The 15,639-nt window shown below is 57.7% G+C and overlaps 2 protein-coding genes across 4 annotated transcripts in view; one reads left to right on the plus strand and one right to left on the minus strand.

Moving 5' to 3' along the window:
- The window catches only part of PALD1 (phosphatase domain containing paladin 1), a 74,190-nt gene extending 64,016 nt beyond the window's left edge, over positions 1-10,174 (plus strand). For all 3 annotated transcript variants that reach the window (XM_053888555.1, XM_019444431.2, XM_019444430.2), the window contains exons 19-20: positions 6,533-6,688; positions 8,584-10,174. In XM_053888555.1, the coding sequence (XP_053744530.1) occupies positions 6,533-6,688; positions 8,584-8,736 (309 nt within the window). In that variant the 3' untranslated portion in view covers positions 8,737-10,174. The remainder of the gene's footprint in view (positions 1-6,532; positions 6,689-8,583) is intronic.
- The window catches only part of PRF1 (perforin 1), a 261,612-nt gene that overhangs the window by 228,521 nt on the left and 17,452 nt on the right, over positions 1-15,639 (minus strand). The window lies entirely within an intron of this gene.

The following is a 15,639-nucleotide window of genomic DNA, read 5'->3' on the forward strand; positions in this document are numbered from 1 at the left end:
GCCGTGCAGGGTCTCGGCTCTGAAACTCTGACCGCAGGCCCTGCCTGGCCCACCTCGGGCTCTGGAGACGCCAGTCTAGTGAGCAGATAGATGGGCGGGAGGTTGAGTAAGTCCTTGTACGATGAAACAGGAAAACTCGGCCCTGCCTTCCTTATGCCTTCTCGTTCTTTGTCCACACTGCCGGTCTGCCAGGAGAGGGCAGTCTTCTCTAGCGACCTGAGGAGCCCTGGGTGTGGGTCGGAAGCCCTGAGTTCTAGCCTGGGCTCTGCCAGCAGCTCCCTGCACGACCTTTGCCACATTGCTTTGGCCTGCCCGGGCCTCTCCTGTGCCATCTGTCACCTGGGGTCACTATTGCTTCCCCTACCTGCCTTGAAGGGTGGTGGTGAGCACCAGCCAGGGTACTAGGTGAGGTGGGAGCAGGTGTGCAGGGGGTGGTGGGCAGCGGGGCTGGGACACCTGGCCAGCCCACTAGGTTATGTGCAGGGCAGTGGGCTCCTGAGGGCGGGGACCATGCTTGGCACTGAAGTGCAGAGCCCGGCTAGGGGTGAACAACCTTTGGTGAGTGAATGACACATAGAGAAGCCCATGGTGCCAGGTTTAGTCCCTTCCTGCTCTGAAAGTACCGAATAGGAGGTGTTCTTTGGAAAACCGGTTCCTTGTCTACGGGCCGAGGGCCGTTCTCTCCCTTCTCGGGAGTTACAGAAAGCTTCCGCGTGCTTGACGCCCCAGGACAGGCCTGAGGACAGTTTGCAGGGACTCGTAGAAAGCCCCTGGAAGCAGCTGGCACCGATTGCTTGAGGGCCAATGTCCGACAAGGAGTGGGCGGTGTGTCGAACTTTGAGAATGATGGGGTCGGAGCTCTGGGACCTTGCCCTGCGGAGACGAACCAACTTTGAGGGCTGTCTGTTCCCTGCCCAGCCCAGAACCCTGCTTCACCCGGACAGCAGAGGCCACGGGGCCATGCTCGTTCCAAGTGAGTGGGTCGGGGAAACGGCAGCAGGGATACTCCAGTAACAGGGGTGTTGTCTGGTCCGGATTGACTCAGGCCCTGAGCCTGGCCCCACTTGTTCCCCTTGTTTCTCTTTTTGGGCTTCGTTTGCCCGGCAGCCTATGCTGTGCCCAGCTCTCCAGGTGACCCTGGCATGTCAGTTCACCTCTTTGACCTTGATCTCCCCTTCCGGAAAGCAGAGGGGTTGATCTAGGTAACCCCAGGCAGTCTGTGATTTAGGGCTTAATAAAAATGGAAGATAGACCCGTTAGTCACTGACTTGGCAGACGTTTACCGCATACCTTCCAAGTGCCAGGCACTGTGCTAGTCCTGGGCATACCTCAGAACGGGGACGCTCCTACCCTCGGGGGACACACGCTCTCTGAGGGAGACACGTGAGGAACAGCATATGAGTCAAAGTCACGTTGTGTCGGGTAGCGATATGTCTGTGGGCGTAGGGGGTTGCAGTTTTAACATCCGATCTGGGTTAGGAAAGGGCTTGATGAGAAAGGTGGCATTTGCACAAAGATCGGAGGGGGTAAATGGGAGAGCCATGTTGACATCCAGACAGAGGGATATGGCAAGTGCAAAGGCCCTGAGGTGGGGGCTTCCTGGTGTGTTTGAGGGGCAAGGAGGAGGAGCAGGGAGGGGCAGGAGAGGAGGTCAGCGGCTACGTGGGCAGGGGGAAGGCTGGATGGGGCCTGGTCTGGGATCGCAGGGACGATCACACAGACGTTGGTTTCTCCACTGAGTGCCAGTGGGGGCCTGTGCAGTGGGTTGAGCAGAGGAGCCGACTTAAGATTCTAGCGGGATCACTCTGGCACTGTGTTGAGAATAGGTCTCAGAAGTGGGAGGGAGGGTGGCCAGGGAGGCCAGACAGGTGCTTGACTTGAGGTGGTGAGAGGTGAGCTTCATCTGGGAGTGTTTGAAGTGGAGTCAATGAGATGCCCTGACTAGCTGGATGTAGGGCCGAGAAAGGGCGAAGGTAGGGAGAAATGCCAGGCTTTGGGCTGAGCAGCAGGAAGGATGAGCATTAAGACGGGCAGACACACGGGCGGGCAGATTTGGGGAGACCTCAGGAGGTTCGCCTGGGACATGCTCTGTGAGTTTGAGAAGCCAGATCGATATCCCCCTGGAGCCCACAAGCAGGGGTAGCACGGCAGAGTCTGGATTCCCGGGGGTGGAGGTGCACATGTGGGGTCCCCAGTGTCCTGCCTGGAATCCCGATTCCAGATGGCACTGGAAGTGTGAGATGGACTGGGGAGTCCGTGCCCACCCACCAACCCCGTGCCTGCTTCACGCCTAGTCTGAGCCCTGACACTGACATTCAGGGTGGTGGGGAGGAGGGAAGGTGGGAGCCTGCTTAGAGTCTGGTGCCTGCCCCCAGGCTTGTCTTCCAGACCGATCATTCCTTGGGGAGCAGAGGAGGCCGAGAAGGGGCTGGAGCACTCAGAGCAGGCTTCAGGAGAGCCAGGGCTCGGCCAGGGCCTGAAGGGACGAGTGGAGCAGGGCCAGGCCTGGTGGAGGAGAAGGGCTTTCCAGGCAGGAGCAAGGCCGGGGGGTAAAGGTAGAGAGGCAAGAGTGAGACAGGGTGTGGTTGAGCTCGACTGTGGCGAAAGGGCCCATGGTGGTCAGAGAGCTGAGCTGGGCGTTTGCAATTCCTGTCCCAGACGGGAACTCTGGCGTCGGGCAGTTACTTAGCCTGGCCCGGCCTCATCTGCAAAATGGGACGTCCCTCTTCCTTCACGGGGTTGCTAGGAGGGCAAGTTAGGATCTAACAGTGAGTTCTGGGTGTGATGTGCTCAGCCTGGCATGTGGTGTGCAGTCGGCCCCAGACACACCTGGGGAGGCACATCAGCCCGGCCTCCGTGGGCCTCTTCATGTGGCCCAGCAAAGAGCAGAGCTTCAGGAGAACCACTGCCTGCCACGCTGGGCCCACGCTGAGGCTGGCCGACCTCAGGCTGGAGAGAGCTGAAATGCCCAGCACCCCGGCCACCTTTCCGAGGCCTCTTCTATTTTAGGGCTCAGGCCCAGTGGATGAGGAAGCCTTGTCCAGCTCCACCACAGCTAATGACAGCCTGGCCGGCCGGGCCATTTAAAAATGGCGCCACTATTTTTATCGACAGGAGGTGGCTGGCCTATCCTCCTCCCCAGACGGTGCCAACATGGGGTGATTTTAAGGAAACCAGGGCCTTGGTGGGAAGATGGGTCATTGTCCCAAATCATAGCCTGCGATCATGCAGGAATAGCCCATGGCACCTCTTGGGGGGGGCGGGGTGTCAGTGTCACCTTTACTTGTGGTCCGAATTTAGAGATAATTCTACCCTACTTACCAGTAGGGCTCAGAAGGACACTCAACCTCTCCACCCTGAATATTCCTCAGACTCAGCCCCCTCTGGTGTCTCTGGGAGCAGCAGGCCTCTGTCCCCATGGGAGCGGGGGGCTTGGAGAGGATAGGGCTTGTGTGGCTGTGCCCCGGGCCAACCCGTGGGCCAACCCAGAGCTGAGGGCTTCTCATGCCTGTAGGATGTGTCGTTAGAGCTCTCTAGCTGAAAGTAGTTTAAAATGGTTCTTGCCTGGTGGATCTGGGGGTGACTTCCTCTCCTTTCTAAGAAAATGTCGAGTAGGCTCCGGGGATGGAGATTGGGAAGGGATGGGGTGATGAGTGCCCGGAGTAACCACTTAGGGGTCGGCAGATGGTGGTGTATTGGCCATACTTTGTATCTAGGTAGAAACTTCTTTTAATTTTTTGTCCACTTCCTAATTTCTTTTTTTTTTTTTAATGTTTATTTTTGAAAGAGAGACACAGAGCACGGGTGGGGGAGGGGCAGAGAGAGAGGGAGACACAGGATCCGAAGCAGGCTCCAGGCTCCAGGCTCCGAGCTGTCAGCACAGAGCCCGACGTGGGGCTCGAACTCATGAACGGTGAGATCAGACCTGAGCTGAAGACGGACGCTTAACCGACTGAGCCGTCCAGGGGCCCCTCCGCTTCCTAATTGCTAAGCAAAACTGCACTTTTTTGAGCCCCTGGTTGGTTGGTCCTTAAAACAAGGCACCTGTCTTTCTCTGCTCCATTCATCTTCCTGCAGCAGCCATGGGGCCATTTCCACCCTCACATCCGCCAGAAGCCTTCAGTGGCCCCTTTGTCCATAGGGTCAGGGCCTGGAGTGGCTTCCACACCCTATTCTGGGCCCCAGCCTCCCCTGTTGCCCCCTCCCCTGTCAGTCTCCCTTGGACACACCTCACTCTCTGACCCCTTTCCTCCCCCTCTCAGGGCACCTTCCTGCCCTGCTTTTTCCTAACCCACCTCTAATATCACCACCTTTTTTTTTTAAGTGTATTTATTTATTTTGAGAGGGACAGAGTGAGTGGGGGAGGGGTGGAGAGAGAGAGTGGGACAGACGATCTGAAGCAGGCTCCAGACTCTGAGATGTCAGCAGTGAGCCTGATGCGAGGCTCAAACTTATAAACTGAGATAATGACCTGAGCTAAAGTTGGACCCTAACCGACTGAGCCACCCGGGCACATTTTTGGTGCCCGTCCTGGTCCAGCCCCCTGCCCTGCCTTGGTCCCCTGACCCAGTTGCTCTGGGTACTCTGCAGGTGTCCTCTGCCCCCCACCCAGACTGTGAGTGTCACTGCAGGCAGGGCCTACGCACGCTTCCTCTTCCTGTTGTAGCGCTCTCTCCTGCTCCACAGATGACCTTGGCTCTTCATGGTTTACAGGGGCACCTTACGTGGTGGAGCTATCCCACCTCCAGAATCATGGGGGCTGACAGGTGAAATGGCAGAACTGGGACCAGAGCCCCATCATGTCTCCCAGGGAGTCAGAGCAGTGGTCGTGGGCCCTCCCTGCTCTGGGGCCCCATCCACTGCCCACCCTCCACTCCTGCCCCATCCCTGGGGACCCAGAGCTCCCTCTGGATGGTGTGGGTGGGCTGGCTGTGCAAGTTTCCGTAACCACTGGCTCCATCCCGGGAAGGCTGTTACCTGAGGCAGAAATGGGGGGTAGGGGAGCTCAGGCCCTGCAAACGGTCCCCCTCCAGCTCCTGGTTCTTGGGGCTGTAGGTCATGTCATGTCTGGGGCCTTCCTGCGGCGGCCCGGAGGAGACACACTGGGCTGAGCTGTGTCCCTGCGAGAAGGCTTTCAGCCATGGCCCGGCTGTTGGGAGGCCGCCCTTCCTGGTTCCCGGAGGCCCTGGACTGGCTGTGCCCCCTCCCGCAGATGTTTCTGGCACCCGAGGGAACAGCCTCTGAACTACATCTTCTTCCTGGAGCACAGAGAGCTGCTCTGGGCCCTGGAGGGTGTGGGGTGAGAAGGGGCGGGGGTGAGATGAGATGTCGTGTTCCCTCTCCGGGGCTCAGCCTCCAGGCTGGGCTGCGTGTCTGTGGCAGGTCAGAGGAACAACTCAGACTTGGTGGCAGGGACACTGTCCAGCGGGGGAGCTGACTCTGTATGTCTTGGGGTGCCCACCGATGCCCATGCCAAGAAAGCCTCAAGAGGACCCCATTTAAGTCCCCTTCCTCCTAAGCATTAGCCTCCTGTGAGTCTTCTGTTAATAGGTCACTCCTACCCCCAAACCTTCAGTGGCTCCCCCCATGCTAAAGCCATGGTGCTATACCCTGGCCACAGAGAATCACCCGGGGAGCTTCTTGGAACCCTGATATGTAGGCCCGCAGGCTCCCATCTGATCGGTCTGGGCTGGGGCCCCAGGCATCTGCATGCCAGGGTGGGAACTGGGCTGGAGTAGAGGGTAGGCTTCCACACTTGGCTGCCAGTCCAGCTCCCCTTCCTGTCCCCTCACACCCTCGTTCCAGCCAGGCCAGCCCCTTCCAGTCCCCACCTGCCGGGCACCGGCCTCACCTCTGCACCGCCCCACAGGCTGCTCGCTCTCTCCACCCACACAGCCCAGCCAAATCCCACGCTCTCTGGGAAGCCTCTCTTTAACCATGTGGCTGTCCTTTCTCTCCCCAGCATGTCACCTGGTGCTGTTCTCCTAGAAGCTGCCCAAGGTGGCTCGTTAAACAGACTGATGTCCCTCCACCCAGTGCACACACAGCTCTTTCTTCCCTCAGCCACCAGATCTCTTGTTGATCCCCGGCCCTGGTGGCCTTTCTGGGATCTGTCCCAGCCTTGCCGGAGGGTCGGGCCAGGGCCGAGGGCTATATTGACTCCCTTCTGCCCCTGATCCTGAGCCACTTGAGGAATGGGCGAGGAAGTCAGCGAGGGACCGGTTGGGGTCAGAGGCCAAGAGGGGGGTCCCCCTCCCAGACAGCGATACACTCACCTGCCCGTGAGCAGCTGGAGGCCACGGAGCCTGGGCCACGGGGGTGTGGAGGTGTGGGGGGGTGGGTGAGGCCGTGCTGCATCCGCAGTCGGAGCCCTGACGGCTTAGCCTTGCCATCTGTTGGCCTCTCCTGTAACCGGGGCCGTGCCCTTGGCCTTGCTGTCTGAATCCCTTCCTCCTGTCCTGGTGCTGGTGCCGAGGGCAGCCGGGGTGTGAGCGTGTGGTGTGTCTGACTCCCACCCCGTGCCGTCTTCCAGGCCAAAGCGGCCAAATCGGAGCCGGAGGCCCGGAGGCTGCAGCTTCGGAGCCTACAGTACCTGGAGCGCTACGTTTACCTGGTGCTCCTCAACGCCTACCTCCACCTGGAGAAGGCCGACTCCTGGCAGAGGCCCTTCAGCGCCTGGATGCGGGAGGTGAGACGCGGGGGGTGGGCGTGGGGCTGAGGCCACCCCTCAGGCACCCGTACTCGGCGGGCAGTCGGGAAAAGCTGGATGAGTGAGTGCCAGAGGAGGAGGAGGAGGAGGAGGAGGAGGGCGAGCAGGCGTGTGGGGGCCCTCGGTGCGTCCCCGAGGCTGACATTCCCCGGTGCTCCATGCCCATTGTTGCGTTCGCCCCTCACCTGTGCCCTGCGAGGGGCAAGATGGTGGCGTGGCCCCTGCCACCTTCCAGCTGTGACCTCGGACAAGCTGAGCCCTCTAACCAGCAGTCCTCAGCAGTAAGATGCATCTTGTTACTGTCCGTGCCACCTCAGGACGTTGTGTGTGTGTGTGGGGGGGGGGGTCCGTGAGACATACCCGGTGCCACCTTCTGGGCCCTGGGTAAGCGGGGCTGCCTTACGTGGCCACTCTTACTCTCCCATTGTACAGAGGAGGAGACTGAGCACAGAGTAAGTACCGTGTTCACGGTCAGCACTAGGGCCAGTCGGTTCGCTGCAAAGCCCACCGTGTCTGGCCTGACACACTGCCCTCTCGTTCCGTCTCCGCCGTCCCTCTCTCTGCTTGGCCTCCCGGTTCTTCTAGTTCTTCCTCCGGCTTGGCTGGTTTTGGGGGCAGAGCTGCTGCCTTGGCACCTCTAGGTCAGGAGAGAGGCCTCCTCCCCCCGCTGGGCAGAGCAGCCTGTAATTACCCCTCTGCCCGGACGCCGGTCTCTCCTGACCTTGCCGGCCTGTCCTGACGGTTCTAATCCGGACTCGAGGCTGGAGTTAGCTCCCCTGGGGCAGGCGGGGCGGAGAGTGGGAGCTGGTGACCCCGCCAGAGTGGGCATAGGAAGGGCACGGGGGCTTAGGTAGGAGCGCAGGTGAGGTCAGAGCTGTGGGAACAGAGGCAGAGGGACCATGGCAGTGGCTGCTGGGTGCTGGGTGTTGGGCTGAAGGCAAGCCTTCAGGGCGGTCCTTGGGCAGATGCGTGTTGAGTCAGGAGCCCTGATGGGGGGTGGATCACACTTAGTCCACGTCAGGGCCATCCTCCTGAGCAGGACTGGGCTCAGCTTCCTCTTTGGACCCCTGGGTGGGATGGATGGAGGTAGTGGGGGACTTCAGACACCTCTGCTTGGGCTCTGCTTGGAGAGTAGAAATTGGGGGAACCAGGGGCTGGGCAGGAACTTGATCCCCTCCCCAGCTGAACCTAGGTGGCTCATGTTGGGGGCGTATCAAGGAAGGAGAGAACTGGTCCAGTCCAGAGTGTGGGCTCCAGCCTCTGGGGCCCTCAGTCCCTCCATCGTGGGGATGAGTGGAGGGTGGCGGGGGGAGGGTTGCCTGGGGACCGTTGGTCTGAGTGGAGCCTGAATCCTCCCCATCTCCAAGGATGGTGGAGAGAGAAGGGGGCTGGTTGATGAGTGGGTTGAGTCTAGTGCCAGGCCCTGGGCTGCTGGCAGGGAGCCCCCAGCCCACCCTCCTGCACTGAGGCCTGCGGTGGAGCTGCCTGGTTCACAGCCCGAACACACAGCCACAGGGCTGTCGCTGGCTCCTGTCTCCCCGCTGCCTTCTGTGCCCCCGAGCATCTCAGTGGGAACATCAGGGCGGCACAGGCACAGGGGCACTTGGCTTCCTGTGCGGCTGTCCATTTCCTTCTTATCTGCTGGGTGCTCTGTGCTCTGTAGCCTTCCATCATGGTCCTGGGAGGTGGAGCCTGTTGTCCCCGTTATAAGGGAACTGAAACTCAGAGCGGCCATTGGCGGTCAAAACACAAACTTGCTCGGGTCGCTGAGCCGAGTGCAGGGTGGAAGGTGTGGTGATGTGGTGGAGGGGGAGGGGGGGCAGGGTGACCCATCTCCCTGGGAACTCCGCCCCCATCTCTGCTGTCTTCCCCAGGTGGCATCAAAGGCCGGAGTCTATGAGATCCTCAATCAGCTGGGCTTCCCCGAGCTGGAGAGCGTGCAGGACCAGCCCTTCTCCGGGCTGCGCTGCCGGTGGCAGGAGCGGAGCCACGGCCTTGAGCCCGCCGCTGCTGGAGACTTCCTGTAGGAGGTGCTCCCCCGCCCCTGTGTGCCCCCTCCCACAGGGGCGCTCCAGGTGCTCCTCACTGGGAGCCGTCCTGAGGAACCCATTCCCCAGCTTCCCGCAGAGACTGGAGTGGGGTTGGGACCCTTTTCTAAGAAGAGGTTTTGATAGGACAATTAGTGCACAGGTATACTTGTAAACCACAGGCGCACGGGCCCGGCGTGTGCCTTGCAGACCGAAGATGGCTTCCAAGGAGCTCAGTCCCCAAGTAGCCACCAAACGAAGCCACGCTCCACTTGCACGCATGCGCTTTCCTCTCCCGCTTCCGAGCGGTCCTGACAGCCTCAGGTGCAGAGTCCGGTTCCTTCTCTTGCTTTCTCTTGCTGCCCTCCTGCTCGGCTTCTCCCCTTTTGCTGCCTGAGCACTGCCCTGGGGCCCCCGGCTCCCCGGGGAGCGGACAGGGCTCTGGTGGACTGGTCACTTCAATGGCAGCCTCACCCAGTTCCCTGGCCTCTCGTGCCCCTTCTCCTTCCTTCCCCTTGTCCCTCTCCTGGGGATGGCAGGACTGTGAGGGTCTCCAAGGAGCTGGAAGGGAGGGGTCCTCTCGGGAGGAAAGAGCTTCTAGAAGGTGGATGCGGCCCCGGGAAGAGGCCTGCTCCATTTCCCGGGCGCCAGGGCGGGAAGGGCTGAGGAAGCCAAGCTCCCAGCAGTGGGTCCTTCTGTACTTCTTCCCTGCCCTGGCGGCCTAGATGGCTCCAGTCCCCATCTGCTGCGGGAGGAGCCCCGAGGACTGCTGGGTGACCCTGAGGGAATGGTGAAGAGGGCTAAGGAGGGTGTGAGGGCTCACCTGGGTTGCAGGCCATCCGAGCTGAGGACCCCCCCGAACTTCCCTCCAGAGGGAACAGAAGGGGCTGGTGAGCAGGAGGCCTTGGGAGCAGCCCTGTCCCGACAGTGGGAAGGCCGCTGGGAGGGGCGGGAGGGCACGGCCCTGTGGAGTTGAGTCTGGCTCTTCCTCTGGGGACCACTCTCCACTGAAGCCCAGGGGCCGGCCGGCCTGAAGGCTGCCTACGCGGCCCTCCCTGGTCGGGTGCGTGCGCTTCTGTGGAAAAACAGGCGGATGTGTCTCTGTTCCCATCTCCCTAGCATTGGAAGGAATCGGGCCGTCTTGGCTGAGATCTGCGAAACTACTGTATGTCCATTCCCTCCCTTTTCAGATCTGTCGGGTTTGTTGATTTTTGCATATATTGGAGAGTTTGGATTTCTTTGCAGACAAGGTCTAGAGGAGGGGTCAGAGCTCGGGCTGAACCGAAAGGGATCCTTTGTGTTTTCACGGTTGGCCCTGACTTTCAGCTGTGCTGGGACCACTGGCCGGTCACTGCGCCTCTCTGCCTCAGTTTCCCCGTTTGTAAAATGGGAGAATAATACTTGCCTACCTACCTCACAGGGGTGTTGTGAGGACTCATTTGTGACTTTTTTTTTTTTTTTTTTTGTACAGAGCTTTTGAGCATTAAAAAAATGGCTAAATGTGAAATGTGCCCCGCCTGCTGATGTCTGTAGTGTGGGGCAGATGTTACAGACGTGGTAACAGCTGCGGTGGGTGGGCAAGGTGAGTTGAAAGCACCAGCCCTTAGTGCTCCCAATTCTTGGAGAAGGTAAGTTTTTCCTGACATCCCTCTCCTTCCTTCACGTCCTTCATGCGTTACCGTCTCACTCAGGATGCCCAGGGCTGTCCAGCAGCGTAATAGGCTAATTCATACTCAGATGTGAAGGACTGTTGTGTTCAGAGACACGGAGCGAAATGGAATCTCAAGGGTTATGATGGAGGGTGGACCTCAGCCTCTACTCCCTCCTCTCACCCCCGCAGGCTTTCCTTGGCCCCTTCAGGCCCCCAAATGCTCAGACACAATTGCATTGATTAGCGTGTGAAGAGGCAGTGAGGAGAGTGAGGCAGAGAGCAGACCCCAGGCTTTCTCCCCACGCTCTCCCAGGGTTAGGGGAATGAAAGACCTCTGGGTTCTAGTTCTGAGGTCAGCTGGGGGGTGGTCAGGATGGAACCCAGAGCCCCATGTGCTGGAGTAGGTGATCTTCCCAGTCTGGGAGGGAAGGCCTCCTGGGGTTACCTCCCCGCACAGCAGAGTCCAAGGATGCCCCATGTGGCTTCTGAACGCGAGTGTGGAGACATGCACACCAGTGTGTGTGTGTGTGTGTGTGTGTGTGTGTGTGTGTGCGCGCGCGCACGCGCCTGGTGTGGGAGGGGCGCTTCTTTGCCTGGGGTACGAGGGTCTGGGTGGGGGGATACGCAGGAGTGGATGGTGTTCACGGGAGTGTCCCCCCGGGTACCCTGTCCTCCCACTGCCCCCTGAGGGCCTGGCTCCCACACACTTGCACTGTGTTCTTTCCCAAAGGCTTCCGGGGGGCCTGCCACACCGGTTTGTCCCTGTGCCCAGACCAGACGGCCTTAGGTGGGACCCTCCCCGGCTTGGGGGTGTACCTGTGGGGGCCGATGAGCACACGCGGGCTTCCATACATAAGGGTGGGTGTGTAATTTGGAGATAACCTGAAAGTGGGCTGTGGGCGGTGATTCGACAGGTACGAATTGGTGTGTGGACAGGGACAGCCCGCCTTCCGGAGCCTGTGGCATTTCAGGGAAGAGAGTGAACGAGTCACGTGCACTGGGTATGGCGAGAACGGGTGTGGCACGGGGTGCTGGTAGACAGGAGCTGTGAGGTGGAGTACAAGGTCAGAGTTCAGCCTGGGGCCCGGACTTCCACCGCTCTCTTCTGACAGAGCTTCTAGAATGAGGAAACAACCGAGGTCGTGGAGCCTGGGGGCATACTATGCCTGGAGTCAAGCCGCCTCATCCCAGGACCCCACGGCACCAGTGATCTGAGCTCCTCCTGACCCTGTTTACCCTCCCGGCCTTGACCAGACACTAGGAATGGGCCATATTCTGTGCAAGAGGGGCCCCCAGAGGGCCTTTGGTTTCCCTCCTCATCCCAAGAACCAGTTTAGGATGAACTGGAAAAATGGAGTGCCCGCCCAGAAGTTGCTGACAGGTCTTCCCTGCCGTGTCCAGTAGGGGACCCCCAGCTGCTTCTGCAGAATCAGCACTGTCGTATCTTTATGATGGTTTTACCTCACAAAAGGCCGTTTGCCTTTTTTTCTTTTTAATGTGTATTTTTGAGAGAGAGGGAAAGAGCACGAGCGAGGGAGGGGCAGAGAGACAGGAAGAGAGTGAATCCCAAGCAGGCTTTGTGTTGTCAGCACAGAGCCCGACGTGGGGCTCGATCTCACAAACCGTGAGGTGATGACCTGAGCTGAGGTCGAGAGTCCGACGCTTAACCGACTGAGCCACCCGGGCGCCCCAAGGCGGTTCATTTTTTACTCACCTAGATAAAGCATGATCAGCTGCTAGTTGTGAAAATTCGAGCAGTATCTTTGTTCCCCCAGCCCCCACTCCCTCTCCCACCCTCTGGCTCTAGAAGACACCCGTGTCCCTAGAGCGGCCCATGCTGGTTGGGCCTTTCTCCTGGCTGCACTGTCCCTGGCTGTGGCATTCCCTGCCTCTTTGGCCCCCGAATACCATGCGACACACCCCTTTCTCTGCTCAGGCGGCAGGAGCGGTTTGGGCATCCATACCCTGGCAGTTGGATTGTGGATCACCTTGTGTCTCTGAGTCTCCATTTCCTCAACTGTGAATGGGATTAAAATGCTTATTTGGAGGGTAAGCTCAAAGTTAATGTAGGGTGCGAGACCCGGAACAAAGGAGCCCGGCTGAGATGCCACCAAAGAAGTGATGTGGACACAGGAGGCTCCTTAAAAGTCAGGGACGCTGGAGCCAGGAGGCAGGTAATGCCAGGGAGTCAGGGGCCGGTGGCAGCCTCCAGTTCTCCGTCCGGGTCTCCTTCCCTCCTAGGGGAGCCGGGACGAGGGGACAAAGGCACTCCTCGGTGTCCCATGCAGCTGTTCTCTGGGAAAGCCATGCTGACTTCTAAATGACCAGAGTGGGTGTGGGGCAGCCTGGTGGGAGGGGTGGTGGGTGCAGGCCAGGGAGAGGCCTTTGGAAGGGCTGACGTGGGGGTGTCCTGGACGAGGCCAGCCGTGGGGGATCCCTGGCTGAGCTAGTGGCCAGCGTTTCTGTACGTTTGCTCACTTGGATTAGGGCAGACCACCCGGCTTCCAGAAAGTTTCCCTGCCTTTGGGTGGCCCGGGACCAAGCAGGGTTGGGTCAGGAAGCTCCAGGGGCCTCTAGAGCTGGGCACCTTCTGCCCATTGTGGTGCTTCTCCAACTGGCAGCCTTCCCAGGGCTCTTCCTTCCCGATGCTCGGCCCAAGAGCACGTCAGGCCACACGGCCGTGTGGGGCCCTTCCTTCCCGCTCTCCTTTCACAACTGTCAGACCCGCATCGTGGGCCCATCCGAAGGCCCTCCCTGCCTTCTTCCCCTCCCCCTTTATCCTTCACAGGGGAGTTCCCCAATAAATCTCTCCTACATCTCATCCCTTCTCGGCGTCTGTCACTCTGAGGACCTGATGACGCACCCTCACTTTTGTCTCGGCGCCCCCCCCCCCCCCCCCGCGAGAGCAACTGCTTTGTCCCCTCTTTCTGGTGACGGTCAGCTTTCTCTTGGCTCTGGAGAAATGACTGCCTGTCTCCAACTTCATCTGTTCCATTTCCAGCCAGACTCCGTTGTCTGTCTCTTGTACTGCTCTCCCGTCTCACGTGAGGAGCCACGGGTCCTGTTGACGGGGGCCGGGAAATCATGGCTCAGTCTTTGAGGGTAGAGGGGTGCAGGAGAAAGAAGTTGGTACCCCTAAATCTGCATAGGGCGGGGCAAACTTCTGGTTGTTTTCTAAACAAGAGGGCTGCCCATTTCAAAGTTTTTGGATACGCCCCCTCCAGTGTGCCCCCTGGAAATGTCCTACCTGCATTCCCAAGGAGCAGGTGACGAGCCTACTGTTCCTGCTCTCGTCAGCACTTCCCGTTGCATTTTTTAAAAGTTCTTGCCAGTTTGGTAGCTCAAAATACAGCATCTCATACTGGTTTAATTTTCTATTCCTTTTAAATTGATAGTACACTTGAACTGTAGCTCATGGATATTGGACACTTACGTTTTCTTTTCCGAATGGTCCGTGTCTTTCGCTGACTTTTCCTTTGCGGTGTTGGTCTTTTTCTTCCTGGTTTGTAAAGATGGTGACCCTTCATTTCCCATATATGCTGCATTATTTCTAGCTTTCAAATATCATCAGACACACACGTTCCCTTAGAGGGAACGTCCTCTCCATTCTGCTGTGGCCTCCATCTACACTGCAGCCAGTCTGTCCTCAGATCAATAACCTTTGCTTATCTTATTCTGTTCTGTATGAGAGTACTTACCTTGTCAGGCATTGTAGTTGGCTTTGTTGACGGTCATCATCCCATTCAGCGCTCCAACAATACCACAAGGTGGTGTTATGACCCGCATTTTATGGATCGGGATACGGAGGCCAGAGGGCATCTGATTCCAGGCCCTTGCTTATTTCACAGGTGGGTGTTGGAGCCAGCAATACCAGAATCCTCTTTGGTACTGGCATCCCCTTTGACATTGTCAGTGATTGGAACCCTTCTGGAAGGGTGCCCTAGCTCTCTCCGGTTGGGTGGTGGAAGGGTTGAGGGGGACAGAATGATTTCTTTGAAAGCCCTCCCTTAAGGTCTTGTGGTTCTCGGACTTTATGCTGTTCAAACCCCCACGTACTTTCAAGAGGTTCCCCTCAACACCCACAAGAAGGCTTATTTCCTGTGAGTCATGGTGACAGATTTTCTAAGACATGGGCCTTTTAAGTGTCATCTCGTACCCCCCTTAGCTTATTCTTTCCTCTTCCTACCCTCTGCTCACATCACCCATGCACAAGGCCTAGGTGACAGCATGTCTATGCTATCTCAAAGTAACTGTCACTCTGTCTTTGAACTAAATGAGGCCATCTTCTGGGCTGAATTAAACACCCAACGGTTCATGACGGCACCCGCTTCCCCCTTTCCACTCTGACATTTGAGGTCACCGACCTTTTTTAACTTTTGCCGATTGGATAAGGAAAAAAAAAACCAGTCTTATTTTTTATCTTAAAACGACTTTTTCAATTACTATTGAGACGGAACATCTTTTCACATGTTTATCGGCCCTTTGGGTTTATTCTCTTATGTGTTTATTTTTATACTAGGTTGTCTTTCATAAATTAATATGAAAAAATATGCATAAATGTTTAATATAATCTGTTTAATTCCTGGATAGATAGGTAGATAGACGTACAACCAATCCTTTTACCCAGTCAGTCGGGGCTTGCAATTATTTCATTTTTGAAATTTTTAAAAATGTAGCTTTCTACCTCTTTTATTTGTAGTATTTTTTATTTGAGAGAGAGAGAGAATGTGAGTGGGGGAGAGGGGCAGGGGGGAGAGAGAGAGTATCTTAAGCAGGCTCCACACTCAGCACACAGCCCGACGTGGGGCTCGATCCCACCACCCTGGGATCGTGACCTGAGCCAAAATCAAGAGTCGGATGCTCAACCCACTGAGCCACCCAGGCTCCCCGGGGCTTGTAGCCATTTTAGAGGGTACTTTGTCACAGGGAAGCTGTACGTTATGGTGCAGTCAGATTTAGGCACCTTGTATCTTGCCCAGGTTCCGGCTGCCATCTCCCCTGCCCATCCCATCCCATCCCATCCCATCCCATCCCATCCCATCCCATCCCTTCCCATCCCATCGGCCTTCTGTCTTTCAGGGATGCAGAGCAATTTCTGACCTCTTCTTACCCTAGCACTGGCATAGAATTTTCCAGGAGATACACTTTTTATGATATTTAAGGACTTTGGATAAAGGGAAATCAGGGCGTATCTTTAATTTTAATATTTAATTGCAAATAGTATATACCACGTGCCTGACGCTGTGGCATTT

Source organism: Panthera pardus, unplaced genomic scaffold (assembly GCF_024362965.1).
Source record: "Panthera pardus isolate Hobbes unplaced genomic scaffold, ASM2436296v1 HiC_scaffold_22, whole genome shotgun sequence".
Lineage (NCBI taxonomy): Eukaryota > Metazoa > Chordata > Mammalia > Carnivora > Felidae > Panthera > Panthera pardus.